Source organism: Pogoniulus pusillus, chromosome 13 (assembly GCF_015220805.1).
Source record: "Pogoniulus pusillus isolate bPogPus1 chromosome 13, bPogPus1.pri, whole genome shotgun sequence".
NCBI lineage: Eukaryota > Metazoa > Chordata > Aves > Piciformes > Lybiidae > Pogoniulus > Pogoniulus pusillus.
This window is the reverse complement of record NC_087276.1, coordinates 21,061,168-21,074,937: the sequence shown is the minus strand read 5'-3', so window position 1 is coordinate 21,074,937 and position 13,770 is coordinate 21,061,168. Positions and strand designations below refer to the sequence as shown.

Here is a 13,770-nt window from a genome sequence, read left to right as displayed (position 1 = left end):
GGGGAGCTGGCGGCAGGGCGGATGGGGAGGCGACGGCAGCTCGTGTCAGCACTCGCCAGGCTCCGGCGTGCGCTGCCGGGTTTGGCATGCCCGCACCAGTCACGGGATGACGCCGGTGTCCCTCAGTGCCCCGTCAGCACCGAAACCCCTCACAAGAGGCACGAACCCCCTGGAGCTGACTCACGTCCTCCAGCTCCCCCCACCCTCACCCTCAGCACCCTGTCAGCCACCCCGCAGGTAGGCAGGCTACGGCAGGATGCGGCCCCGTGAGCCACGGTCCTGCACCACAGAGAGGCAGCCAAATCCTGATCACAGATTCCTGGGCCCTTCTTAGTGTTCCTGCTTTTGCCACCGGCAGCTCAGGGGAGACCTGCCCTTTCCACCCCATGCGTCTGGTTCTCTTGGTGGAAGGGGACCTCTGGCCCCGGGGAATTCCCTGGTTCCAGCCCCAGTGGGACTGCCTCTGGTAGGGAAATCGGCGGCTTGGATGCAAGAGGTTGAAGGGACTCTCACTCCAGAGCTGCAAGGGCTGAAAGGGCTCGTTTTTAATGGAAGCAGAGGGCATGCCATGCCCACAGGACCCCAGAAAGAGGCTTCTTGCAGGAATGGCAGGCAGCTTGGCTGGCACTGGTAGTCTGTGGGCTCCCTGAAGGGATGCTGGTGTGTGCTGGGGTGTCCTGGTAGCCAGCAATACAGGGATGGGCTCAGCGGGCTTTCAGGGTCACTTCCACTGGGAAATGGTCACTGACGGCCAAAGCCTGAGTGTGAGGGAAAGCAGAGAAGTGGCTGAACTTGTCTGGATCCACCATCACTGTCATGGACCCCAATGCCTCACTCCCCAGAATTCACAAAGTGCCCCAAAATGCTCAAGCAGAAGGTTGCATCAGTGCAGGGGGTGAGGTCATGCCACCCTTGGGTACACTCTGGAGAGGAGGGAGCCCGCCCACACTCCCAGGAGAATAGTGCACTGGATCCCAGTGCCAATGGGCTCGTGTGCCCCAGCCCCTCACTCACATCCTTGTGCTGGAGGTGGAAAGTCTTCTGGAAGTTGTTGACGGTGGCAGAGCCGGGCACGATGTCCTGGAGCAGCGCCGTGCCACAGGCGACGATGCTGCCAGGGCATCACAGTGGTGTTAGTGTCCATCAGCGCCCCCCATGCCAGCCGCTGTGCCACCTCTGCAGTACCCACCGGTCATAGGCACAGTCGGTGGTGTCGGCGACGGTGGTGTCGGCGCTGTCGGGGATGAGCCACCTGCAGGCGTCCAGGGAGCGCAGGCGGATGGACGGCCACTGGGCGCTGGTCACGTAGGAGCAGTCGGCGTTGAAGTCTCCCAGGAGGATGATGTTCTGTGGAGCAGCACACACTGTGTCCCTGCCCATGGACCTTACAGGGCACCAAGGGTTCCCTAAAACTTTAGAGGGCAGCAGAACTGTCCGTCCCCCCCCCCCCCCCCCGGGGGCTCCTCAGCACAGGGATACAAGCCCCCAGTAATGGCAGAGGAGCCACCCAACAGCTCCCACCTGGACATTGCCGAGTTGGCAGCTACTCTGATGGGTACAAGAGGTTTTCTGTGGGTCATGTCCATGCGTGGTGGCCATACCCCACCCACCCAGCTTCCCTGGGGAGCAGTTGAGCTCTTCATCACCCCTTACATTAGTTGCCCACTTGTCGATGACATCGGTGTAGACATCGTAGAGCGCATCGATCTCTTCCACAGCATGGCTGGGCTCGGAGTGCAGGGGCACCAGCACAAACTCCTCCACCTCTGTCAAAGAGCTGGCTGTCAGCCCCTGGCTTGGGTGCAGGGCACTCAAAGGGAGCAGAAAGCCCAGGGAACCACCCCAGGCCAAGGCCTGCCTAGCAGCCAGGAAAAGCTACTGAAGGTGAAGGGTGAATTGATTTTCTGTGGTCTGCCTGTCCTCTGGGTTGGAATTTCTATCAGGGACCTGTGTCCCTCTGTGTGTGGTTTGGGGTTTGCTGCTTGTTTCCCATCAGTTTTTCCAAGCCACTGTGGTTTCAGAAAGGAGATAGGAGTGGGAGTGTGTGTGGCCTTAGGAGGTTCATAGGAGGTGATGGCATGGGGCAGGAGATGGAACAGGGTGGGAAATGGCAGGTGATGGGGGATGGTAGGTGATGAGAAGTGGCATGCAATGGGGTACAGCAGATGATGGAAGACTGTATATGAGAGGAGATGGAATATGATGTGACAGCAACCAACTGGAGGAAGCAGATAGTGGGATGTGGCACAAGAAGGTTGGTAGTAGGTGATAGGAAATGGGACACGATGGGAAACAGCTGGGAGTATGCCACTGGAGAGAACACATGGTGGGAGATGATAGAAGATGGGAGGCAATGGGAGAGGGTGGCAGATGTTACATGGTGGGAAACAGCAGGTGGCGCTGGCCACACTGGGCAGGTACACAGGACCCTCAGGAACCCATGGGTGGGAGAAGCCCTCACAGCAGTGAAGGACCCTGGTGGAGCCCCTGAGCTGGGTTCCAGGGTGTAACTTCCTCCCTATCAGGCACAGATCCAGGCTCAGCCCTGTGCAAAGGGGACCCTGTGCCAGATCTAGGCAGCTCCCGACACCAGCTCTGCTCACGTGTGGTGGGTGAGGAGAACTTCACAATGAAGGGCTCCCTGCTGAAGGTGTCAGTCCCACAGGGCTCACAGCCATCATCGTAGTAGTAGCTTCCCAGCACAGAGACCATGTCTGACCTGAGGGAGGAGAGCAGAGCAGCCCCACCACAGCCAGGGCCCTGACGGTACCCACCACCCTTTGGGAGCTACTAGGGTGACAGTAGGTGACACAGTGGATGATGGACCCTGGCAGAATCCCTTACCTGTAGATGAAGAGGTACTGCTCCTTGTAGCTGGTCCGACCCAGGGGGACACTGACCAAATAGTCGTATGGATGCGGGGATGCACTGGGAGTGAGATGCAGAAGGGCTGAGAGGAGGCTCCCTGTGCTCCCCAGCACCCATCAGGCTCTCTTTGGTGTCCCAGCCATGGCAAGATGCCAGCTGGGATTTGTCCCAACCTCCCATCTGAAGGTGCCTTGTGTCATAAAGGTCACCTGTTGAGCTTGGCCATGAGGTCCTTCACAGAGCTCAGGTCAGCATCCCGGACCTCCTGCACCAGGGCAATGTCATATCCTGACAGGATCTGGGGGAACAAGCTCAGAGCTGCTCACCTTTGGCCAGGAGCTGCTCACAGAGGTACACGCAGGTGCCTGGACTGTGAAGGCTCCCAAGGTGGCAACAGAAGGGCAGTAGGGACCTGAGAGCCCAGGGAGTTCCTCTGCTGATTCCAGTGCCCTCTGTCTTGAAAGGACCTTGGGGTGACACAGTGCCCTTTAACACCCATCTGTCTACCACCCACCATCCTAGCATCTCCTTACTTGCAGGCTGCTCTGAGTGAGGAACCTGGGCAGCACCAAGCATCACCCATCCTCAGCTGGGGATCAGCAAGAATGAAGGAGGTCCAGGTTAGAGATGGGGGAAGAGAGGATGGATGGATGGATAGGTGGGTGGGTGGAGGACAAGCAGGCATAGGTGGGTGGATGGGGTTGTGTGGACAAGTAGATTAATGGGTGGGTGGATGCGTGGATGGATAGAGGTCTGCAGAAAGTTAGTGTCCAACTACCCCAAGCTGGCTACATCCCAGAGACCAGAGTGACTGGGACTGCCCCTCAACCCCCAGCACTCACAGAGACGATGATATTTGCGATCGTCTGGTTGGACATCTTGGCATCTCCAAACGCCTTGATGTTGAAGGCACTGATCTTCAGTGTGGTGGCCACATGCAGCAGGAGAGCTGCAACCAGCACTGACAGCACAAGCTTCGAGGACACCATCCTGCACGCAGAGGGGCAGGGATGGACTCAGCACCCCCGGCTGGGGGTGGAATTCGGTGCAGAGGAGAAGGGTGACCAGTGTATTCCCACTGGCTGTACTGGTTTCACTGGAAGTCTGCATTTTCCAGCAAACGTCCAGGTCACAGGGATGGTGCTCTCCCATCCAGCCACCCAGCTCCTGCTGCCACAGGGCCTCATCACGCCTGCCCCTCCTGGAGGGAGGCCAGCCTGCCCGTGAGGCTGGAGCAGGTAGCTTGCTGGCAAAGGGTGACACAGAGCAGCTGCTTCCTCCTTCACCACGCTCAGCCCAGACACCTCTCCTGGCTCTGGCAGCAAGAACTAGCAGTGTGTCTCTCCCATGCTTCCCTGGGTCTGTGCCAGAGACCCAAAAGTCCCCACAACAGCCATACTGGGACAAAGCATGAACCCCTCTGATACCTGTCCCCACCTCCTTCCCTGCCTGAAGCATCCTCACCTGGGGCATCCTGCCCACCTATGCATACTCCAACCCCCCCCAGCACGATCCTTGCCCCATCCTCACCCAAGCTGGAGTCTCCTAGAGCTCCTCACCGAGGCAGCACAGCAGCTTCCACCACGGGGAAAGGCATTTGGGAAGTATTTCCCATGGCACTCAGCTGCCCGAGGTAATGTTTCACCAGCCGATGGGATCTGAGCCCTGCCCACACTAAACTCCTCTGAGTGTCCTGCCCCACTGTAAGCCAGGATGGGCTGAGAGGATCAGCAGACACACAGCTTTTGGCAACCCTGGAGCCTGGCCAGAGGAAGGACCTGCTGCCCCCAGGCTTACTTTTTCTCCGGGGACAGCTGCTCTAGATAAGTCCTTACCTTTTCCTACTTGCATCCTTGCTTCGGCTGCAAATGCTACCATCCAGAGTGCTGCTGCCCCTCCAGTGGGTGACATAGCAATTTGGTAATGTGATGATTTGGACATGCCAAAGATTGCCCAAAGCTCCACAGATCTTCCCTGTTCCCAGGACACAGCAGCCTAGAGGCTCCTATATCCACTATATCCTGGGTGATGTTCTGAGCTGCACCCTGAGCTAGCATAATGGCAAAATTAAGCCCAGATGGAGAAGGTAACATGGGAAAGGGGGGCTGCTGGGGTGCAGGAGGGGAAAGGGACGTACCTTTGTGTTGTCCAAGGTCTGTGGAAGGAGAGGGACGTGCACCTGCATTTATGGGGAGGGACAGACTCACCTTGCCAAGTGCTTGCGCAGCCAAGGACTGTGTGAGGCCGCAGGCTCCATATGGCATTTTTCACGGAAATAAAGGTCTGCTCAGTGCAAGAACCAACCCTTTCAGCCAGAGCAAACACCTCCTGCCACAGGTAAGGCCCAGAGGGTGCCTGAAGTAATGCAAATGCCAAGAGAGATCCGCGAGGTGCGGGGAATCCCAGAGACCGTGCGTGGGGAACAGCAGCTCTGCAGTCCGGGGCATGGGCAGCTCTCATACACCACCAGCTACTGTTTCTCTTAATAAGTCTTTATTTCACTGACAGATCATCCAGCACCCTGCAAATCCAACAAGCTGGGAGTGGTGGATGCCCAGTGCTGGGGACTGAGTGCAGTCTGTGAGTCCTGCTGCAGCCCCACCGGCTCTGAGCCTTGGATATGATGAGTCCTTGTCATGCTGCCTGTCCCTAGATCCTCCTCAGGAGGTCACCTGAGGCAGAACCCATCTGCAAGGGTGCTGAGGTGTGCTGCACCCCACACACACCCTACCTCTGCCCTGTGGCCTTTGCTGATGTCCTGCTGCTCTCCGAAGGCAGCTGCCGCGTTTCCCAGGAGGGCCATGCCAGGCCCCTGCAGTGTCAGCCGCAACTTAGGGGCTGAGTGGAACACGACCCTGGCAGCCCCCGCCCCGGGGCCAGGCGCCCCCTAGAGCAGAGCAAGGGCATTTACCGTACTCTGCACAGTGGGATCAGGACTGGGCCCAGACTCGCCGCTATAAAAGGGCTGAGGCTCTCCAGGTCAGACCCAGGGCTACGCTCCCCAAGATCCTGCCAACAGGCAGGTCCAGGCACCCCTTCCAAGGCCAAGATCCCCACAGGCCAGACTCCCACATCAGGTCGAGATGCACCCGGGCGCCTGGACCGCACTCTGCTCAGCCTCAGGGCCAGGCTTGCCCCAGGCCAAGACCCGCTATGTCAACCCCTAGACTAGCTCCCCAGGGACAATACCCCTCAGGGCCGGACTCCTTCCAGGCCAAGACCCTTTACGGCCCAACCCCCAGCTCCAAGCCATCGTCCTCCTCCCTCTCCGCCGTTGGATGTCCGCCAGGGGGCGCTGCCGGCAACGGAAGCGAGTGGATGTTTTTTGTCCTAGCGGGGCCGCTGTAGCGCAACCTCTTTCTGTGCCGCGGCGGCTGGGGGAGGCCGCGCCGAGCGTGGCCAGGCCGGGCCGGGCCGGCGGGGAGCGGAGAGGTCTCTTCTGGGTGGGTTTCGGAGCCATGAGCGATATCCGGCACTCGCTGCTGCGGCGAGACGCGCTGAGCGCCGCCAAGGAGGTGTTGTACCACTTAGACATCTACTTCAGCAGCCAGCTGCAGAACGCTCCGCTGCCCCTCGTCGATAAGGGCCCCACGGAGCTACTGGAGGAGTTCCTCTTCCAGGTGCCAAAAGAGCGTGGCGCTCCGCCCAAGGTGAGCCCCGGAGGCCGGGCGGTTGGAGGGGTGAGGCCTGGTGGGGCCCTCAGAGGCCGGAAAGTCCCCGCCGGGGATGGTGGAGGCCCAGGCCCGGGGAAAGCAGGGCAGGCCCTGGAGGCTACCTTAGACCAGCTGTGTAAGGCGCTGAGAGGCCGGGCGTAGCATCGGGGAGTGGCTATGGAAGTTGAGGCCCCAAGGGCTCAGGACAGGATCCCTGAGGGGGCTGTTGTTGGAGACCTTAGAACAGGATAGGATCCTTAGAATGCTGCTGGAGACTGAGAGAGAGCACAGAAGGGATGGGATGAGGTTCCTCGGGGAGCTGCTGCTGGAGACCGAGGCTCTAAGAGGACAGGATGAGATAGCTGGGCTGCTGGTTACTGAGGGTTTTTTTTGGCGAGAAGACTGGTTGGCAAGACCTCGATGGACTAACCAGAGCTCGGGAAGACGTAACAGGGTGCTGGGAAGTTGTGGTGGACTGCCAGCTGCCTCACAGTATTGTGTCTGTGCCCTGCCAGTGTTATTAGAGGGCTGTGTGTGGGTTGAAGCTGGAATGGAACCTCACCATGGCTGCTGATGAATGTCAGGGTGCATGGGCTTGGAGTCTACTGAGCTCAGCTGTGACCCACCTTAGCAACTCAACAGCAGTCCTAGGACCTCAAGGGTATCTGGTCCAACCTTTCTGGGTAATAGAGGGAGGAAATATTTTTCACCCTAGTATTACTGTTGATCTCATCTCAGTCCATGGGCAGCATGCACAGGTGCAGTAAGCACCCATCTTGGGTATCCAAGTATTCAAATACAACTTAGAGCTTTTCAGTTGTTCAGGAAGCTTTGAATATGTGTGCTGGGCAAAAAATCTGAGTTTCTAACACCTGAGGAAAACTTTCAGCCTTTCCTGTTCCTGTTTTTCACCAAAGCAGCTCTCAGTTCTTCAAAAGCCCCACTGTATTTTGCAGCTATACTTTTGTTTTCTTTCAGAGACTGAATTCATTTCAGGAACTTCAGCTCCTTGAGATCATGTGCAATTATTTCCAAGAGCAAACCAAGGATTCAGTCCGGCAGATCATTTTCTCATCTCTCTTCAGCCCTCAAGGAAACAAAGCAGATGACAGCAGGATGGCTTTGCTGGGAAAGCTGGTTTCCATGGCAGTGGCTGTGTGCAGGGTTCCTGTTCTGGAGTGTGCTGCCTTCTGGCTGCAGGTACAGCTTCTGTGCAGGCAGGGAGGAAGCAGGGGAGGGTGCCTTGATGGGTGAACGGGGGCGTAGTGTCACCTACTGGTTGGTGACAGCTGGTTGCAGTCAGCTGCTCTTTCCTGGCAGTTTCAGCTGATATAACACCTGGTTGCTGCAGCCAAGTTCACCTTGCTTTTGTGCTCAGGTCTTTTCCTTTATCACGAAGGAGAGCTTTTGCCAGTCCATTTACGTGCTGCACTGGCAAAAGAAAGTCTGGGGTTTCTCACCGTGGGTGAAGGGTGGTTTTTTACTTCTTATTTTAACATTTTTCCACCCAATCCCAACACAATGAAAGTTTGAAGTTTGAGGGGGATCACCAAGGTAGGGAACAAAACCAGGCTCGTTCATTGTCACATTACCCAGAGACGCCAACTTTGGAGTTTGGCAAATAACTTGTGTGCAAGTTTGGGCATGGCAGAAGAGACAAACCTCTTTTCTGAGATAGAGACATGAAATACCTGTGTCTGGTCTTCATAACTGTGGATGTGTATCAGGAGTCTTCTTTATCTCCTCCTTCCCCATTGAAATTCTCTACCTGGGAAGTACATCTTTGTCCTACTGCCTTGTGGGCTGTGCAGAAGGCACTTGCTTTACAGAAAGGGAAGAGCAGAAAGACTGCTGGGAGAAGAGTGGGAGAAGGCAGACCAGTATTGTTTCTGTGGGTTCCCTCTTTTCTCACCTGGTGGAGGAGGAAAGGATGTTACCTGAACAGCAGAAGATGATGCATATTTTTTTTTAGATCACAGCTTTTAAGTGTCATGAGGATTGCATAGAAATTTTCCCACACTAAAAATGTCAAGCACAGCTGAGAAGTTACTGAACTGATTGTTCTGATACTGAACTGGTTGAACTACTGAATGATGTTGCTGAAGTAGTACAAAAAAAGTAATCTGAGTAAGAATACTGATATGAAAGGTTTTAATATAAAATTACAGCTACTGTAAACACAAAATAATCAACATTTCCTCTAATACTATGAAATAGGAGTTGTGTTTCTGTCTGAGTGGGTCTTTGAGAGAGAGAAAACACGTGGTACTTTGAGAATACCTTTAAACAGCAAAGTAGGTGGGTGATACGGGCAGGCATGGTGCTTAGGCCATGCAAACTTTAAAGTCTGCTCTGTACAATTTTCTATGGCTGAGTTTAATCCACTTTTCCCTCTGTGCACCCCTGCAGCGAACCCCTGCTGTGTACTGCGTGAGGCTGGCCCAAGCCTTGGTGGATGACTACTGCAATTTGGTGCCAGGCTCCATCCAGACTCTGAAGCAGATATTCAGTGCCAGTCCTCGCTTCTGCTGCCAGTTCATTACATCTGTCACAGCTCTCTATGACCTCTCTTCAGGTAGGTGTTTCCAAGCCCTGTCTTTTGAAGTAAGAAGTGCAGTGTAATGCAGCACAAATTAACTGTGGCAAGCAGATTAACTGCTGAAATCCTGAAGGTGCTTGTTGCCCTGTAATTATGGCCAGAAGCAGCTAAGGGGTGTGGCAGTTGCTTCATCTGTCACCGTGAGGAGAATAAAAATAACCACTCAATGGCTGAATATTTGGTGGAGAAGCAGCATGGTAATGCCTGGCACAAAGGGTAGCATCCTCCACAGAGGGCATCTCCTATGAGGAGGTGATGCACCGTGACTGTGAAGTCAGTGTTTTAATTTGTCTGTGGCCAAGCTGCAGTTCATGGCTACCTTTTCACTTCTCACTTGAACCTTTAGAGAATCTTATACACCTTTACCTGTCATGCAAGTGTGTTGTGGCACTGGTTTTTTCCACTTGTTTAGGTAAGTGACAAAGAAAATGAGCTGAAGGATTAGGGTGAAGAGAAGAAAAGGGCCAACAGGTTTTTCCTGTTCCCTCACTTGTTGTACTGCCTCTGGCAAGGGATAAATGAAGACTGGAGAAAAAGTGAGGAGATAGTGGGTGGGAGAGAAGAAAATCAAAAGAAGCTTTACTGAGAAAGGGAATAAATGTTGGCATTTGGTGGTATATTTGTAGAATCATAGAATGGTTTAGGTTGGAAGGGACCTCAAAGATCATCTAATTCTGACAGCTGCCATAGGCAGGAACACCTCCCACCAAAACAGGTTGCTCAAGGCCTCATCCATCTTGGCCTTGAACACCTTCAGGGAGGGAGCATCCACAGCCTCCCTGGGCAACCTGTTCCAGTGTCTCACCACCTTCACTGTAAAGAAAGCATAGGAGGAGAAAGTGAAGTCAACAAAAACATGGTTGTGCCCTTCCTGGGACAAAGGAGTGTTTGCTGTGGTGTCTTGTGAGAACCAGCAGTGTTGGGAAAGTTCTGGAATCATGACAGTGCAGGAGGGGTGTGTGTGAGAGATCATAAAGATTAATCCCGTGCTGTGGTGCAAAGCTCAGCATACCCAGCAATAACTTTTCCTATCTTCAGATGACCTCATCCCTCCTTCAGATCTGCTGGAGTTGATTGTTTCCTGGATCTTTGAAGACCCTCGCTTGATCCTCATCACCTTCCTGAACACTCCTATTGCAGCCAACCTGCCAATAGGCTTTCTGGAGCTCACCCCACTGACTGGACTGATCCGTTGGTGCGTGAAGGCTCCCTTGGCTTACAAAAGGAAGAAGAAAGCCTCTCTCTCAAATGGACATCCCCCTGGCAAAACTGCCAAGGACTCTGCTGCAGGAGAAGACAGAGATTACCACCAGCTGTACTCAAAACTGCATCTAAGTGTCCTGCAGGTTCTCATGATGCTTCAGGGGCACTTAACGGAAAAGAACCTTTATGGGCGCCTGGGGCTAGTACCCTTTGACCACATAGTTCCACTCGTTGAGGAAATTAACAGACTATCTGATGAACTCAACCCTCTCAATGCATCCAAAGAGATTGAACTGGCTCTAGACAGACTGGCTCAGGCTTTGCAGGTGGCCATGGCATCAGGAGCACTCTTGTGCACCAGAGGTAAGTTGTCTATAGGGCGGGTGGAGTCCTTGGCATAGGATTCCTTTCTTCCAGCATATGGATGTCCTATGAGGGAGTTTTGAGGTAGGGAGAAAAAAATATCAATGTGTGGACTGCAGAAGTGGTAGTTTGCTGCTCTTAGGAAGTGATAGTGCAGGAAATAGCTCAGGGCAAATACCTGGATGGGGAGTAAGAAAGGAGAGATCACTGATGCAGAGCTGAAGATCTAATCCTGCAGCTATATCACATATATATGTAACAAGGGGGTTCTAACTGGTTATCTGACATGCAGACAAATGTGACCCCCTCAGAGCTGCTTGTAGCCATTGAAAAATCCCTGTTTAGTTGTGTTTCTCTGAGGCTGCCTGCTGGAGGAGAGTCCATGAAGCACATGAACATACAGCGTGGGTGTGCTAGACAAGGAATTTGAAAACAAACAAAAAATCTTCATCTGGAACTTCTGGGCCTTCAGATCTCCTATAATGAGACCTCATTTCAGTGTGTGCAGTTTCAGTTATACTTAGAAAAGGAGCTGTCTAACATGTCTTTTGTCTGTATTGTCTGTCTCTAAAAGTGGTCCTTGAAAAAAGAACTGCAGAGATGAAAAAGGGAAGTGCCTCACCAGCACAGTGTCAGCCAACCAGACTTTTCTCTTGAAAACAGGCCTAATTTTTAGGCAACAAGGTTTAAAGCTTCCTAACAGGTACAGAGTGGCCTCTGCCCAGACAGGCACCTGAGGCTTTTGCCCTGGTTAAACCGGTGCTGCTGGTCAAATCTCGGTGTTGTTCTTTCTGATCTTTCATAAAGTAGCTCTGGTTGTAACAAGAACAGGCAGAAAAGTGGAGTTCTTTGAGCTGCTGGCTGATTTGAGATGTGGTTTTTATTGATTTACCTGGTACTTTCTGAACACTTGTTCATCCTGTAGAAGTGGAAGGTAATTCAGTGCAAGCAGCTGCTGAAATACAGTTATTTCACTGTTTGGGGAGTGCATTTATCCACAAGTCAGGAATTTATTCTCAAGCTCTTCCCAAAAGGACTCTAGCAACAGAGTATGAAATACCTTGGTATTGCACATTCTACACTGAGGCTTGGTCTGCCTTGAAACAAAGCAGCACAGGTTCAATGAGGAACATACAGTAACATGGCTGGTGTGGAAAGCTCAGGTAGTGGCTGATCAGATGGATGAACATTTTTCTCTCCTGTGGAAGTTTTTGGCCTGAGAATGAGATTGGAGCTTTTTCAGTAGTCTCCTTTTCCTCGGAAGCAGAAGGAGAAGGTTCTGGGGAGACCTTATAGCTGCATTTTGTTATCTGAAGGGCACCTACAGTAAGGCTGGGGAGGAACTGTTTCCAGGAGCATAGGGCAGTGATTTGTAGATATAGGTAGAGTAGATGTAGACCGGACATGAGGAGGAAGTTCTTTACAATGAGGATATACTGGAACAGGTTGCCCAGATATGTGGAGGCTCCATCCTTGACCATAAAGGTCAAATCTAATGGGGCCCTGAGCAACCTGATCTAGTTGGAGGTATCCCTGCTGACTGCAGGGTGGGTTGCACAAGGTGACCTTTGAGGGTTCATTCCAACCAAATGCATTCTATAATTCTAAGGAGAGCAAAATTTCTCTAATTTTGGATTTACCCTTATTGTTATGTTTCCTGTCCTCTTTCAGATGACCTGAGAACTGTCTGCTCCAGGCTGCCACATAACAAGTAAGAGACCTTTCTGCTTCTGTGTGGGCTTTGAAGCATGTTGCAAGACACACACCTGAGGGCTGTTGAGATAACATCTCTAAAAGATTGTGTTTGCTTTTTGGAAATTTGCCCTCGTTCATTGCCATACTTCAGCACAAGGGTAATGGTGACAGTGCTGGCTATTCCTTCTCTTGCAAGCTGAAGTTCTGACTTCAGTGTCTCCCACATTAGAGGTCGTTTTGCCCAGCCTGTGTTAGAGCAAATGTACAGAAAGGGAAAGAGAAACCAGAAAGGCAGGGGAGAGGGAGAAGTGTTCCATAAGGCCAGATTGGATGAGGTGTTGAGCAGCTGAGCTGAGGCTAGTTGAGTGGCATCCCTGCCAGGGAGGTTGGTGTAGATGATCTCTAATGTCCCTTCCAACCTAAGCCAATCTGTGACTCAGAATTCAATCCCTTCCCTCTTGCCGCTCAGCAGTGCCATGTGTTGGTCATGAACTATCCTTGAAGCCAACCCCTCGTGGGCTGGCAAGAGCCACAACAAAAGCCTTCTCTAATCCTTACCCCTCTCTGAATTTCTCTCCACAGCCTGCTCCAGCTGGTGATTTCAGGTCCAGTGCAGCAACCAACTCACAGTGCTCTGCCACCAGGATTTTACCCTCACATCCATACCCCTCCTCTGGGTTACCCTGCTCACGCCGCACACCCGGCACTCCCAGCTCATCCGTCGCTCCCGGCTCACCCCGTACAGACGTTTATACCAGGAATGACATTCCCATACCGACCCATTCGCTGAAGTGCTAGGACTGTAGAGTGTCTCCAGTTCCCCCTTAGTTCAAGGAAGCCTTGCAGATGAAACCAAATGTCTCGGGAACCACATTTTCCTCTTTGGTGTAGAGCTGAGCAGTGCTTGCGTGAGGGATTGTCCCTTCAGCAGCAGAGAGGACACGGATGAGGACGAGCAGGCTGCAGCCAGTTTGGATGTGGGATGCAGATCCTAAGGCAGATGACAGGGACTAAAGGAGGGGCTGGGAAGAGGCAACAGAAACATGAAACCTCTGCAGCGTGTTGAAATCTTTTGGATCTGCGTTGTTTCATATCATCACCAAGGGTGTGCTCTTAGTCATGTTTTTTCAGCAGCCCTGATCTGTTTACAGCACAGGGATCCCAGCTGCTCTTGCTCCAGGAGGGTCAGAAAGAAAAGTGTGAGATTTCTCAAGCTACTCCACTCCAGCCTGCTCATTTCTTTGTAAATGTTTGTATCTATAGCTACAGAGTATGTGTACACTGTATATTTTTGGAACACAAATGTTCGTTTCAGAAGCACAAGGTAGAGTAAAAGCAGCACTTCCTATTAAAGGAAACAATTTAAGACACATAAAATATTCTGCCATT

General features: G+C 52.8%; 2 protein-coding genes across 2 annotated transcripts; one reads left to right on the top strand and one right to left on the bottom strand.

The window, feature by feature from the left end:
* Window positions 1-704: 704 nt before the first annotated feature.
* Window positions 705-3,857, bottom strand: LOC135180725 (deoxyribonuclease-1-like). Its single transcript, XM_064153429.1, has 8 exons — window positions 3,711-3,857; window positions 3,078-3,166; window positions 2,845-2,928; window positions 2,604-2,719; window positions 1,654-1,766; window positions 1,190-1,347; window positions 1,015-1,111; window positions 705-758 (listed from the first exon to the last, which is right to left on the bottom strand). Exons 1-8 carry the CDS (start codon window positions 3,855-3,857, stop codon window positions 705-707), a joined length of 858 nt encoding a protein of 285 aa, XP_064009499.1.
* Window positions 3,858-6,176: 2,319 nt separating this feature from the next.
* On the top strand, window positions 6,177-13,758 carry INTS15 (integrator complex subunit 15). The gene is made up of 6 exons (XM_064153420.1): window positions 6,177-6,518; window positions 7,500-7,721; window positions 8,931-9,096; window positions 10,159-10,686; window positions 12,358-12,397; window positions 12,964-13,758. Exons 1-6 carry the CDS (start codon window positions 6,327-6,329, stop codon window positions 13,169-13,171), a joined length of 1,356 nt encoding a protein of 451 aa, XP_064009490.1. The 5' UTR covers window positions 6,177-6,326; the 3' UTR covers window positions 13,172-13,758.
* Window positions 13,759-13,770: the final 12 nt, after the last annotated feature.